Here is a 12,418-nt window from a genome sequence, read left to right as displayed (position 1 = left end):
CTTGTGAGCACATAATCTTCTTTATTTCAAATATTCACAGCTTGTGTTGCTACATTGTAACTCTTAAATATATAATGATGCCCTCCATAGCCTAGATAAATAATATCACATGAAGGTATTTTCTGTGCATTTTTGTAGCCTTGGTGAGTGAAAACAGCTGTACATTTTTGAATGGCTAGCATGTTGTTGTGATGTTACTGGCCATTGTACATTGCAGCTATCTAGTTTTGGTTAGTTGGTGCTTCCACATTGAAAATGCTGAGCTGTTAATAGGAATTTTTTTCTCTCGGTTACATGATGTAGTACAAACAATACTTTGCAACGCTACATGTATGTATCGTCTATAGACTCTTGCAAAAGCAGTGCCGTTCTTTCTTTCTCATTTTTTTTTTTCTCAATATTTTGCGTGAAATGTCTTGGTACAGCTGTTACCTAAATAAAAATACATCTTTTATTTTGTTTTTGCTTTTATTAAAGATCGCCTTTTGAAAATTAATCTGCTTGTCTTGACAAAATAAGATTACCACATAGGTTCATATAGACTGAGATGAACAACATGGCCAATACAAAATGCACCAATCTACAATGCAGCACAGCTCAGGTGAACTTGTCAGTTTCCTCCTTGATGATGCATTTTTACATCTCCTAAGGGTAAAAGTGCTGTTTATACCCAGATAAAATCGAAAAATAGATTTTTCGTTATTTATTAACTTATGAGTGTGTTTATTTATTACATGAGTGAAGCCATTATGCAGTGATATGGCTTATATGATTGATTAATGATTGCAGTTCTGTATTGTGCACCAATGCTGAATGCTCAGTACACAGGCATCTTTTTTTTTTTTTTTTTTTTTTTGCATTCCGCCCCCACTCAATGTTGTTTCCTCAGCAGGGAAACGAACATACAACTGCATGTTCAGAAGCAAAATGCAATAACCACTGCACTGTGGTGGCAAGCATATACTTATTTTTTTTTTAATAAGATAATTTTCAAAAATTGTTTCTGGAATCTAGTAAAACTTTTTTAATACGTACCCACTTAATAAGTAATTCCAGTTTAAATATAGTCGCGATGAATTCCTGCCCTGTCGCCATTGAGCCTAATGTATTGGCTGACCGCTTAAGGTGTATTCGCTTAACCGCATGCCAAATGGTTAGTGCATAGTATTTAGTTCATTTTTTGGCATGTACAAGCATGGAATTGGTGAAATATTGTGCGTGCAGACTGTAGATAGCAAAGTTACAATGCATGGACTTTTCCCCAGACTGCAGTCGCCACTGATATTGACATCAAAACATGGCAGCCATGATGTGTTTCCTGGTCCCATAGCTTCTAGACCTGCTGCAGTGGCTCAGGGGCTAAGGCGTTGCTCTGCTGAGCACGAGGTCACGGGATCGAATCCTGGCCATGGCGGCCGCATATCTATGGAGGCGAAATGCAAAAATGCCCATGTGCTTGCGTTGTAGTGCACATTAAATAACCCCACGTGGTCAAAATTAATCCAGAGCCCTCCACTACGGCGTGTCTCATAATCAGAACTGGTTTTGGCATGTAAAACCCCAGAAAGAAGACATAGATTCTAGCGCTTCCACGTCGTCATCATGGAGGACGGCGGCAAGTGAAAATCAGATTTTTTGCTGCCTGCTCACAAATAAAACTTGTCTGAGTGAATGTTTAAGTTAGAACTAACACATTTTTCTTGGCCAGTAAGTCTATAGCCGCTCATCTGCCGTTATCAGTTAATTAGTACATCGCTTAGTGCGTACCTGATCCACACTCTCCGCCAACTACGTATTAATGAGGTTTTATTGTAGCATGAATTTATTCAATAAGCTGGAATAGTCAAAGAGGCAGACATTACTTACGCTGGAAATGAAAATTCATATTTCACTAATTAACAAAATTTCACTTATCAACTTTTTAACTAATTACATTGGCACACATATTGCAATATATGAATTGATGCCAGTGATTTCACAAGGCACATCCACTTGGAACGAATTTTGAAACTAGAACCAGTTTTGAGATAATCGCTGTCAAAGTTGCTGTAAGAATGTACTGTCGTTCTACTTATTTTTTTTTAACAAAACACCCTTTTATGCACTGAAGCCTAAAATTACCGGAACAACAATGCATTTCATTGCAAACATTGCGAAGACATCTCAAAACTAGCGTCATCCTAAGAATTCGTTTCACGTGGATATGACTTTCGAAGGCACTGGCTGCAGTTCGTAACTTGCAATATGTGCTGTAAAGTAATTAGCTTAAAAGTTAATTAGCAAAACTTGGTGAATTATTCAGATATTCTTTTTGATTTCTCATACAAATAATGTCCACCTCTAAGAGTAATTTAGCTCAAGAAGTATAATTGTGCTAAATGCCATGGGTGATTTTGAAAAATTCTGTTAACAATAAAAAAAACAACGCCCCGCATTTTTTTATCATAAACTTCACTCTGAACGCTGCACATATTTTAGCACAATATAATAGCACCTTTTTCATATTCACAGCTCCAAGCTGCAGCATTCCTTTGCTTCTGTTAATATCTTCTCTATGATGAAAACTTGATGCATGCTGTAGTGGTCTTGCAATATAGTTAGAGCAATTTGGACTGTAGGAGGATATACCTTAGGTTTTGCAAGTGTACTCTCTACACCACCCATGCAGAGCTGAGAAAGAATGGGGAGATGGTCTACGTGGTTTGGCCCTGAGTGCTGCCCGCTACAGTCTTCTACGCTTAGAAGAAGGACCACCCCATACTAAGAACTGGAGACCCCAAGTGCTTGTCCTGTGCAAGCTCAACCAAGACTACATGCCCAAATATCGCAAGCTTATCACCTTTGCCTCGCAACTCAAGGCTGGTGCGTTCTGGCCTGCCTGTCATATTTTTAAATATAATTTCTTAAGCACGTTCACTTAGTCTATTCCAATTGCTGTAAAGGCAAGTTTTTTTTTTTTTCAATCACCATTAACTGTGATTTCACTGTGCTTGAAAAGTAAGACTCATTAAAATTTACTTGCTTAGTGGATGTTTGTATGTTCCTAATGTAGTTAGATTTTTATCACACCTACTTCTTGAATTGCTATAACTGCATGTTTAACATGTTAATGTATAAATTATAAATGTACACCCGTGAGCAAAAGTATACGGACTAGGGATTGCACAATAAAGCCGATTTTTTTCAACTACCTGCGAATGCAACTTGAAATTGAGGACTGCAGTCCAAACTTGGCATTGTGAACTTTCCAGTGTATTTGTCACTTTCAGTTTTTGCATGTTAATTACGAAGAAGTTCAGTTTTCTTGGCGACCCTGTGGTCCGTATACTTTTGCTCATGGGTGTGCATTCAAACGAACCTATGACAAATCTCACTCATGCAGAATATATTTTCTATATGTGAGCATTCATATTAAGTTTACTGCATGCCCAAAGAAGCAATGAAAGAAGAGATGAAGCTGCTATATTAACTTGCAATGCTTGTACATGCCTTGCTGGGTTGGCCAGTGTGGTTGGCATTCCACTAAGAACAACTGAAAAAAAAAAGCATACATATGTAGCGCAGAACATGGTGCCATTACCTGCATGCAAATTCTTACTCACTTTGTCTTTGTTCATAATAACCGATCAGTTATGATTGGGTCTTTAGAAAGGATAACTGTATTAGTTTTATTACTATTTATTAATAAAGTAATAATTCTGCAGGAAAAGGCCTGACACTTGTCTGCTCTGTCTTGGAAGGAGAGTACAGCAAAATGTACAGTGAATGCCAAGCAAGCAAACAGGTATGAATGAGCGGCATTAGTGTAATATGCTTTTGATTTCTGCGCTTTCCAAGTGACATAAAATTCTGATATGCTTTAGCAGTGAAATTTGTGCGTTTTCATTTAGCATCAGACAATGTCTGGTAAAATTATTGTATTTTTATCTATCTGTGTGTACGCTCTCAAAGTGTGCATTGTAGAATGGGTGTTTCAGCTAAAGGTTTTATTATTGGATTTTCTGGAGTCTCTTATCAATATGTCAGTGCACATGCATTTCATTTTAATTTTGCTTAGGTTCATGTGACTCATAATTACAGTATGAAGCATTTCAGTGGAGTTTACTACTATGAACTCTAGTACGAACGAAATTGTCCCAATGCAGTCTAGCAGATCTATATTTAGCTCCCATACCCTGTACTCTTGCTTCCATGGGAACTCAAGCCACATTCAGTACTAAAAAGCCCCCTATTGTGCTCGTTCAGTGATTCAGTCAGCTTTATATCAAACTGCACAAAGCAGTTTGGGCACAATTACTAACCCACGCTGCTTGAAAATTAATGTGGGTAGCTGTAGAGTAGATCTCGCATTAGGTGCTCTAGTGTTAGGAAGTCTTACATTTCTGTCACAGCTATATGCATTTCTTTTTATTGTTGCGCTCATAATGTTGACACAATGAACAATATCTTGAATTGAGCTAGTTGGTCACTCATATCAAAAACACTTGATATGTGTAACCAATTATGTGTGGCGTCTGTGTTGTACATGTTTCGTCCCAGTCTCTAGCACCGTCAAGTGTTTTCGACACAACGAAGTCATCTTTCGCTCACAAGGTATCTGTTTCAGTGATCTGAAAGAAACTCCATAGGCTACTTAAACGCTTCTGGCGGCTAAAACTTTGTAAGTCAAAATCCAGCTAAAATTCATCAAGAAACCCTAGCAATGATTACATGATCTATACTGCATCTCACAAGTCATTTCAGCACTGTTGAAGCTGCAAGGCTCATTAGCCAATAGAAGGGCTGAATAGCCCCTTGAAATGTGTTCATCCACGCCGCGTCATTGACTCAGTGGCTGTTGAATTTCTGGTGTACAATGTGCAAGCACAAACGTCCTAACATGTCACGTATCGCTCTAATGTATCATGTACCAAACAAAAAGATCCAAGATTTACAGCTACAGTGGTGTCACACCGTAATGTAAAGCAAATGCAGTGTAGTACACCTATGATTCCCATATGACAAAAGCTGTCTGTACAAATTCCAAACAAAGCCATAGGTTGCTTGGGGTGAAGCCCCCTTCCAGTTTTCTGCCTGGTGCCCTGAATCCCCCCCCCCCCCCTTCCTCTTACTGAAAAAATAACCAGAAATTTTTTACAGCAACGCTTGTTATAACTCACACATTTTGGTGGTGTCCATGTACTCACAAAATGATCATCATCAGCATTGGCTCAAACGTCGTCGTCTTCTTCCACAGCTGGCTCGTTGGCGCCCCTCGGTTTGCGCTCGTGCCACTGCTCCCGTGTTCGTCGTCGTCGTCTGCTTCCACAGCTGGCTGCATTGCTGCTAATCGTTCCAGTGTAGAATTTCACTTCTCTTCTGTCGTCGTTACACGTTTAAGGGGGTATGAGCCATTCATTGTCTTACATAATGGACAGATTTAATTCTGAATAAATTTTATGGAAATCCATCCAGAATGAATGTGCTCGGGAAAGGGCTCATCGTCGACATGCCGATTCTAGCGTGAGGGCTTCCGAAGCTCAGGCAAAACATCAGTGAAGAGTCGCGAACCCTGAGTTGAGGGAGCGCGATGTTGAGGCCAAACGTCAGCGAAGAGCCGCCGACCCCAAGTTGCGGGAGCGCGATGCTGAGGCCAAACGTCAGCGTCATCTTGCCCTCCAGGAACCCGACAATGGTGGTGTACGCCTCGGCAATGCTAGCTCCAACTTCCCCGGTGCGACGGCCTGGTTTCAATGCGATTTTATCAACTGGAACTTCAGAGCCAGCTGCAGTATGTGTAACCGGTTGTGGTTCGAGCACAATGTGGTACTCGTCAGTGCAATTAATTTGGAGGAACACCGAAGAAACATACGACAAGCTTCGCTTACCCCCATTTCCCGACAGGGGAGGGGCTACTGATTTTTTTTGCTTTTGATTATGCTTATTCTCGGCGAGTTTTCCTCAATAATGATGGCACATATTCATATGTGCCATCATTAAATGGCTAAAGGGTACGATCCTTAATGACTAATTCCGAAAAACTTTTTAAAAATGCGGAATCTTTTTTAGACCTGCATCATCATCATCATTAGCCTATATTCATTTCCACTGCAGGACGAAGGCCTCTCCCTGTGATCTCCAATTACCTCTGTCTTGCACTAGCTGATTTCAACTTGCGCCTGCAAATTTCCTAACTTCGTCACCCCACCTAGTCTTCTGCCGTCCTCGACTGCGCTTCCCTTCTCTTGGTATCCATTCTGCAACTCTAATGGTCCACCGGTTATCCGTCCTATGCATTACATGGCCTGCCCAGCTCCATTTTTTCCGCTTAATGTCAACTAGAATATCGGACCTGCATATTTTGCACCAATTGTTTCATTGAAAAAAGTAGCAAAAGTCATTGTGTGTTATTTATTTCTCAAAATTACCAAAAACATGTACATATACAAATGTGAAAAAATTGAGAAAAGTTCATGACGAGTTAACTCGTCAATGGCAGTTAAGGGGTCAATCAAATAGTTAGCCCAGAACTGTATTCAGCTGCTCAAGAATATTTGCCTGTATATGCATCGTGCCTTCGGCAGTGCTGCAAATGACTTGTGAGATGGAGAATAGTGGATTGGCCATTATTTTGTATGTTCTGAGTGTAATATACAATAGGGCACAGGTGCCTGCAGGGTGGAAAAAGGCAGTGTCAGAGGCTACACCTATTGCTTGGACCTGCTGTCACATGACATTATGCACGTCAGTACTAGCAGCCATCGCTAGGCTTTCATCTTTCGTTCATTTACATGGTTGTTGCAAAATTTGGCACTCTAGTATGCTCAAGTAGCAAAATGAGAGGTCATAATATATTCTACAATAACTGCTGGTGGCAATAAGTCAGAAAAAGGACTTTCTCTTGGCAACAAAGAGGTAACAAAAGAAAACATTCCAGCATAACTCATCTCACGATTAAATATAAAATTAAATTATGGGGTTTTACGTGCCAAAATCATGATCTATTCATAAGGCACACCGTAGTGGGGGACTCCAGAATAATTCGGACCACCTGGGGATCTTTAACGTGCACCTAAACCTAAGTACACGGATGTTTTCGCATTTAGCCCCCATCGAAATGCGGCCGCCGTGTCCGGGATTCGATCTCGCGACCTCGTGCTTAGCAGCCCAACACCATAGCCACTAAGCAACCACGGCGGGTTCATCTCACGATGAATGTTGACTTTAATGTCATTAACATTGAAGCAATGTTAATGCTTCAATGGGGGACACACCGTATTGACAAATTTCTGAATTCTGTGTAGCAGACTTCAATTTTCTGTTACTGACATCTTCACTTCTCTGTAGCTCAACGCTGTTCGCTTAATGCACGCTTTGGTACCATTTTGTTCACTTCACTTTTTACTCCACACTCGACTGCTTTTGATGATGACTTTTTCACTTTTTGTCTCTTGTTCTTCTTGTCTAGCCGTGCACCTAGCCAATGACGCATACCCGTTCTAGAGAGGATAGGCCAAGAATGTTAGCATACCCAATGGCCCAAGTTGTCTATTCGGGCACATACCCATTACCCAAGTTGGCATGAAAGAGGTTCGATATGGACATATCAAAAAGTGTGATCAATTTCCCAAAGAATGCTAACCACATTAATAAAACCTTTCGTCTCACTGCCACCAGAGGTAGAAAAAAAAAAGAGAGAGAGAGATGGGAGATCGTTATCTGTGGTACCTTGGTCAAGAAATGAAAAGAAATATCTGCAAACTCCAGTTCCGAACGCATTTATCGCAACAGCAGTTATTAATCCCCCTGACTCCCCCTAAGCCTCCAAATTTGTGTAGAACTCCTGCAGTTGTATGCAAAGTTCCCCACCTGTATGCAATGGCAACAACACGACAATAATGACACAGTGACAGTGACATCATGATTATGATGAATGCACAACAAGAATTAAAAGGCAGCATGGCAATGACAACAGAATGTTGAATAATGGCATTACAGTGGCAACAGCGGCACAATGATGACACTTCATTGATTGGCATCAAAGACATCGAAGAGCTGTCTTTGTGAGATTAACACCTAGAATCACTGCTACAGCCGCACTGTGAACAACTTCTGCATTGCGCAACAGCTTTGCTGGAAGAGCATATTGCCTGCCGTTGCCTCCAAAATACTTGTGAATATGCCACAGCTCTCCAAGTATGCATCGCACATACTGGAGGAGGTGCTAACAATGATGGTGACACAATGATGGCAAGACGACAATAGGACAATAATGGCAGCATGACCATATACGGCAGTGTACTTGAAAGGATTGATGGATGAGTAGACAGACACAGCGAACCTAATTTTTAGGTCTTAACTGCTATCCAGTACTAGGAAGAAAAGCTTTTTCACCCACAATCACACACTAAAAATTTTATCTCATTAGCAGCCTTTTCATATTTAATAACTACGCTTTAGTATCATGACTTCATGCTCCCTCCTAGTTTTGTCTTCTCTCACACTTATCATATGAGCTTGCAGGTTGCCGCTATAGTAAGCAGAAAAGACCACATACATGAGCACTGAAATGCTGAACAGATTTTGTCAGTCATGTAAATAGGTTGTGCTGATACTGATGTATGGATATTGTAGTGATTGTGTCATGTGTGTGTTGTTTTTTTATGCAGAGCTTGAAGAAAGTACTTGAAGAAGAGAGAGTGAAGGGCTTTGCGGATGTCGTTTCTGGAGGAAACACCATTGATGCCATCTGCCATATGTGTGTTATGCCCTTTTCATTACTACGTCATTCTAGCTTTCATACATACAAAATCAACTTTCTCTGTATCTCCCTGTTACTTTCAGATGGATGGCAACTTTCTTTTTCTGTAAAGGATAATTTAGTGACTTGTGTATACTACAATCAACAAATCAAGTCTTGCATTAATCTACAGAAGTGCTATTTGTCTATTTTCAAATATATCTAGCATCTTAAAAAGTACCTTTGGGCAGAGCGCTACCTTTTTTTTATACTGTGCTAACTATAATTCATACTTGTCTGTTATCATGTTTCCAAAATATACACCATTCCAATAGTGTTCTTACTAATTTGCATTTGCATTGCATTGCAACGCTTTTGCAGTCACAAACTGCTCATTCTGAATATTTAAAAAGTGCTAGATAAATAAAATATAAAAGCTGTAGTTTACCATTTAAATCAGGTTGCTTCACAAGCTGGTCATCACTAGGTATAGTTGCTCTCGCATGTGCAAAAGCTTAAAAAATACAGTATGTACATGGCATGTGTTGCTGTTCATTGATAAACAGGAGCTTTGTCTGACATGTTGTTAAATTCGGTTTCCTATTTCCAGTAATTCGACCTTGACAGGACCAGCGAAATTGATAACCTTATCCAGCAGGTCGGATTAAACAAAAGAGGCAAAAAAAAAACCGTCAGAAACATATCACTGCTGGAAGTATTTAGCCAATTTGGAAGTACTTACCCAACTTTAACACGTCCGTGAATCTAACGCACAACCAGTTTTTGCAGGTTCTTTGTAGAAAATAATGTTCACACAAATTTAGCACACACCCAAATAACAAGATATGTAGCATTCCTCCAATTCCGACAATCAGAAATCATTTCACTAGTTTGTCTTGCAGTGCATGCAAGTCTTCAGAGTGCTAAAAACGCGTGTTGCTTCTAGCTTAACATGAAAAAACAAGTTATTCTTTGAAGGATCTTTTGTAGTTAAAGCCTTAAGACGGCGCATCTTCATGCCGTCCTACACGAAAACATGTTCTGCTGCCCTCTTGTGATGACATTCGCAAGGGTAGGGCTCCGAGGGTAGGCCGCAAATGCAGTTTCAGTTTCATATCAAACTGTAGACATGTAAGTTAGAATCTAGTAAATACTCACTATTGATTGTGAGTTACCATTTTCGCTTCGAAATCTGCCGAATGCAGGCCAAAAACGGGCATTTTCAGCTTGACATAACAGTGTCGTCAGTGCATTTACTGGCCACTGGCGCTGCAAATACGAACGCTGCAGCCAATGTGGTAAGGATTGAGGCAATAATTGGGGTCACCATTGGGGTCAGGCACATGCTTACTGACCAGTGAACTTCGAATTATCTAGTGGGGACCAATTTCAGGATTGAAATAAAAAAACATTTTGGTTCTCAGAAATGTATGGGTGCCAACCGGCCGGGCTCTTGCTTGCAATCGAATATGCCGAAAGATTGAATTAACTGAATTCTACAATTTATGTTTTATATATGTAACCAAAACGAGTCAACTTACGGAAACATAAAGTTTAGGAGAAGTTATTAGAGAGGCTTGACACACTATTTCAAACATGTACCACTTACAAAGGTGTCTCATCGGTTTCAAGCATAAGTTACTGCATGGATGCCCTGATTATTTATGTAATATTTATTTTTGGCATATGATGCATGGTCGTTACCTTCCTCTTCTTGCAATTGACATGCTTATTTTTATTTTCCACATTTATTTCACCGTTTCAGCATCCAAACAGCTGGCCTTGGTGGACTCAAACACAACACTGTTATCCTTGGCTGGCCGTATGGATGGAGGCAGTCTCCTGATGAGCGCTCTTGGAAGGTTTTCATTGGTGAGCTGATTTCTTGCATTCTGTTTTGTGTGCCGCTTCAACAAGCAGTGCAAAAATCATGCTTGCGGGGCAGGTGGAGAGTTTATGTACCATCTCTTTACTTTATTTTTTGTAAAGGAAATGACAATGGCTTCAAAGCCTTCCTTGTTCAGGAGTTCTGTTTCACTCAAAAACGAAGAATGAGTTTCTTGACTACTCTTATGCTTTCATTTGTGACAGAAACTATTCGAAATGTTTCGGCAAGCAAGAATGCCCTCCTTGTGCCAAAGAACATCAACCAGTTTCCAGATAATACCGAGAAGCTCCATGGAACCATTGACGTGTGGTGGATTGTTCGTATCCTTTATATGAGCAGCTGCTATGGAAGCCTGTGACCTCTGTCAGTTTTTATTATTGGGCTGTTTGCTCAATACTGACCTTTAGATTTCTATGCTTAGGAAGTGCTTAGACAAATGGACAGTGTAGCATTATGTGTGCCTTATGCAGTAAGTAGGGGTGTGCAAATAGTAATTTTTCAGACTGAATCGAATAGTGCCAAAAGCAAATCCAATCAAATAGTTTTTGGATAATGAACAGGCTTTTCACCACTAATATAAAACGATATGGACATCCCACTATTGGCTACATTAGTAAGTTTCTATCATTACACTGCACATAATGAAGTACATTTTATCAATAGCTCGAATGGAGCATTATAAATAAATAATCAAGTTCGTTCAGAGCATGTGTGGTCGTGCATTTTCTGAATGAAGTTTTAAAAGGCAGTCTTATGAGCCCTTTAGTATCTGTGCATACCTTCAAGACTAGAACAGAAATGCACGTTGACTGCAGAAATGGTAGAGCTAAAAAGGCACTAATCTCTAGTTACAATTTTCGCTGCAGATGGTGCCACTATTATAGTATCAATGTTGATATCTAGCTTATTCAGAAGTAATCCCATGAGAACACACAGTTGCAGCATTGATAAATAGTATGAAACAATACGCTTTGCTGAATGTCATGCCTGAGTGAAATTTGAGTGCAAATGATTGTGATTTAGCTGGAAAAGTCTGGCTACCAGAGTGATGCAGCATGCTCACGTAACTTCCTGTTCCTTATGTCCACTGTGGTAGGGGTGAAATTCACTTCATTTTTGCTTCAGCTTTATGACTGATCGTTCACAGCTGGCAGTGTGAAGTACTTGAAAACTATTAGAAAAATATTGACATTTGCAAATAGTAACTATTTTATTCGAGGGCCAAATCGAATAGGACAATATTAGATTTATGATTTGAAAGTTTCTAATATTTGCACACCCCTTGAAACAAGTGCATGAAAAAATAGTGTTTTGACTTAGCCTAAGTTCAGCTTGATATCACTTGCTTACTTTCAGAGCACTGCAAGACAGCTTTCTGAACAAATGTAATAAATCTCTTTCACTGCTGAATTTTGTTATCAATTATAGCCATGAATTATTCCTTAGTTACACCTTAGATGATGGTGGCCTGCTCATGCTCTTGCCATTCCTGCTGAAGCAGCACAAGGTTTGGAAGAACTGCAAGCTGAGGATCTTCACTGTTGCTCGTATCCTTTATGGCTGGTTTGGTTTTTGTCATTTGCTGTTTTGTGAGGAATAATACATAGAGTCAGGTCAACTTAAGCTAAGTCTCATCATCAGACAGCATTCTCTCATAATATAATACTCTAGTATCTTAAGTGAGCGGGCTTCTCAATACCTGTCGCAAGAAAGTTTACTTGAAATAACTTATTTTTGGGCAAACCAGTAATGCGATATTGTTTTTTCAGTGTGGGCCAGGAAATCATGGTTTCTAGATTGTTTAGTGCAAA

The 12,418-nt window shown here is 39.8% G+C and overlaps 1 protein-coding gene across 3 annotated transcripts in view; it reads left to right on the top strand.

Moving 5' to 3' along the window:
• Window positions 1–12,418, top strand: part of LOC119436165 (solute carrier family 12 member 4) — a 394,931-nt gene that overhangs the window by 356,871 nt on the left and 25,642 nt on the right. For all 3 annotated transcript variants that reach the window (XM_037702933.2, XM_037702932.2, XM_037702931.2), the window contains 6 exons: window positions 2,669–2,862; window positions 3,705–3,784; window positions 8,649–8,737; window positions 10,485–10,591; window positions 10,811–10,927; window positions 12,065–12,154. In XM_037702933.2, the coding sequence (XP_037558861.1) occupies window positions 2,669–2,862; window positions 3,705–3,784; window positions 8,649–8,737; window positions 10,485–10,591; window positions 10,811–10,927; window positions 12,065–12,154 (677 nt within the window). The remainder of the gene's footprint in view (window positions 1–2,668; window positions 2,863–3,704; window positions 3,785–8,648; window positions 8,738–10,484; window positions 10,592–10,810; window positions 10,928–12,064; window positions 12,155–12,418) is intronic.

The sequence above is a fragment of the Dermacentor silvarum genome, chromosome 1 (genome assembly GCF_013339745.2).
Source record: "Dermacentor silvarum isolate Dsil-2018 chromosome 1, BIME_Dsil_1.4, whole genome shotgun sequence".
NCBI lineage: Eukaryota > Metazoa > Arthropoda > Arachnida > Ixodida > Ixodidae > Dermacentor > Dermacentor silvarum.
Note: the sequence above shows the minus strand (reverse complement) of the source record. Positions and strands in the feature narration are given on the sequence as shown.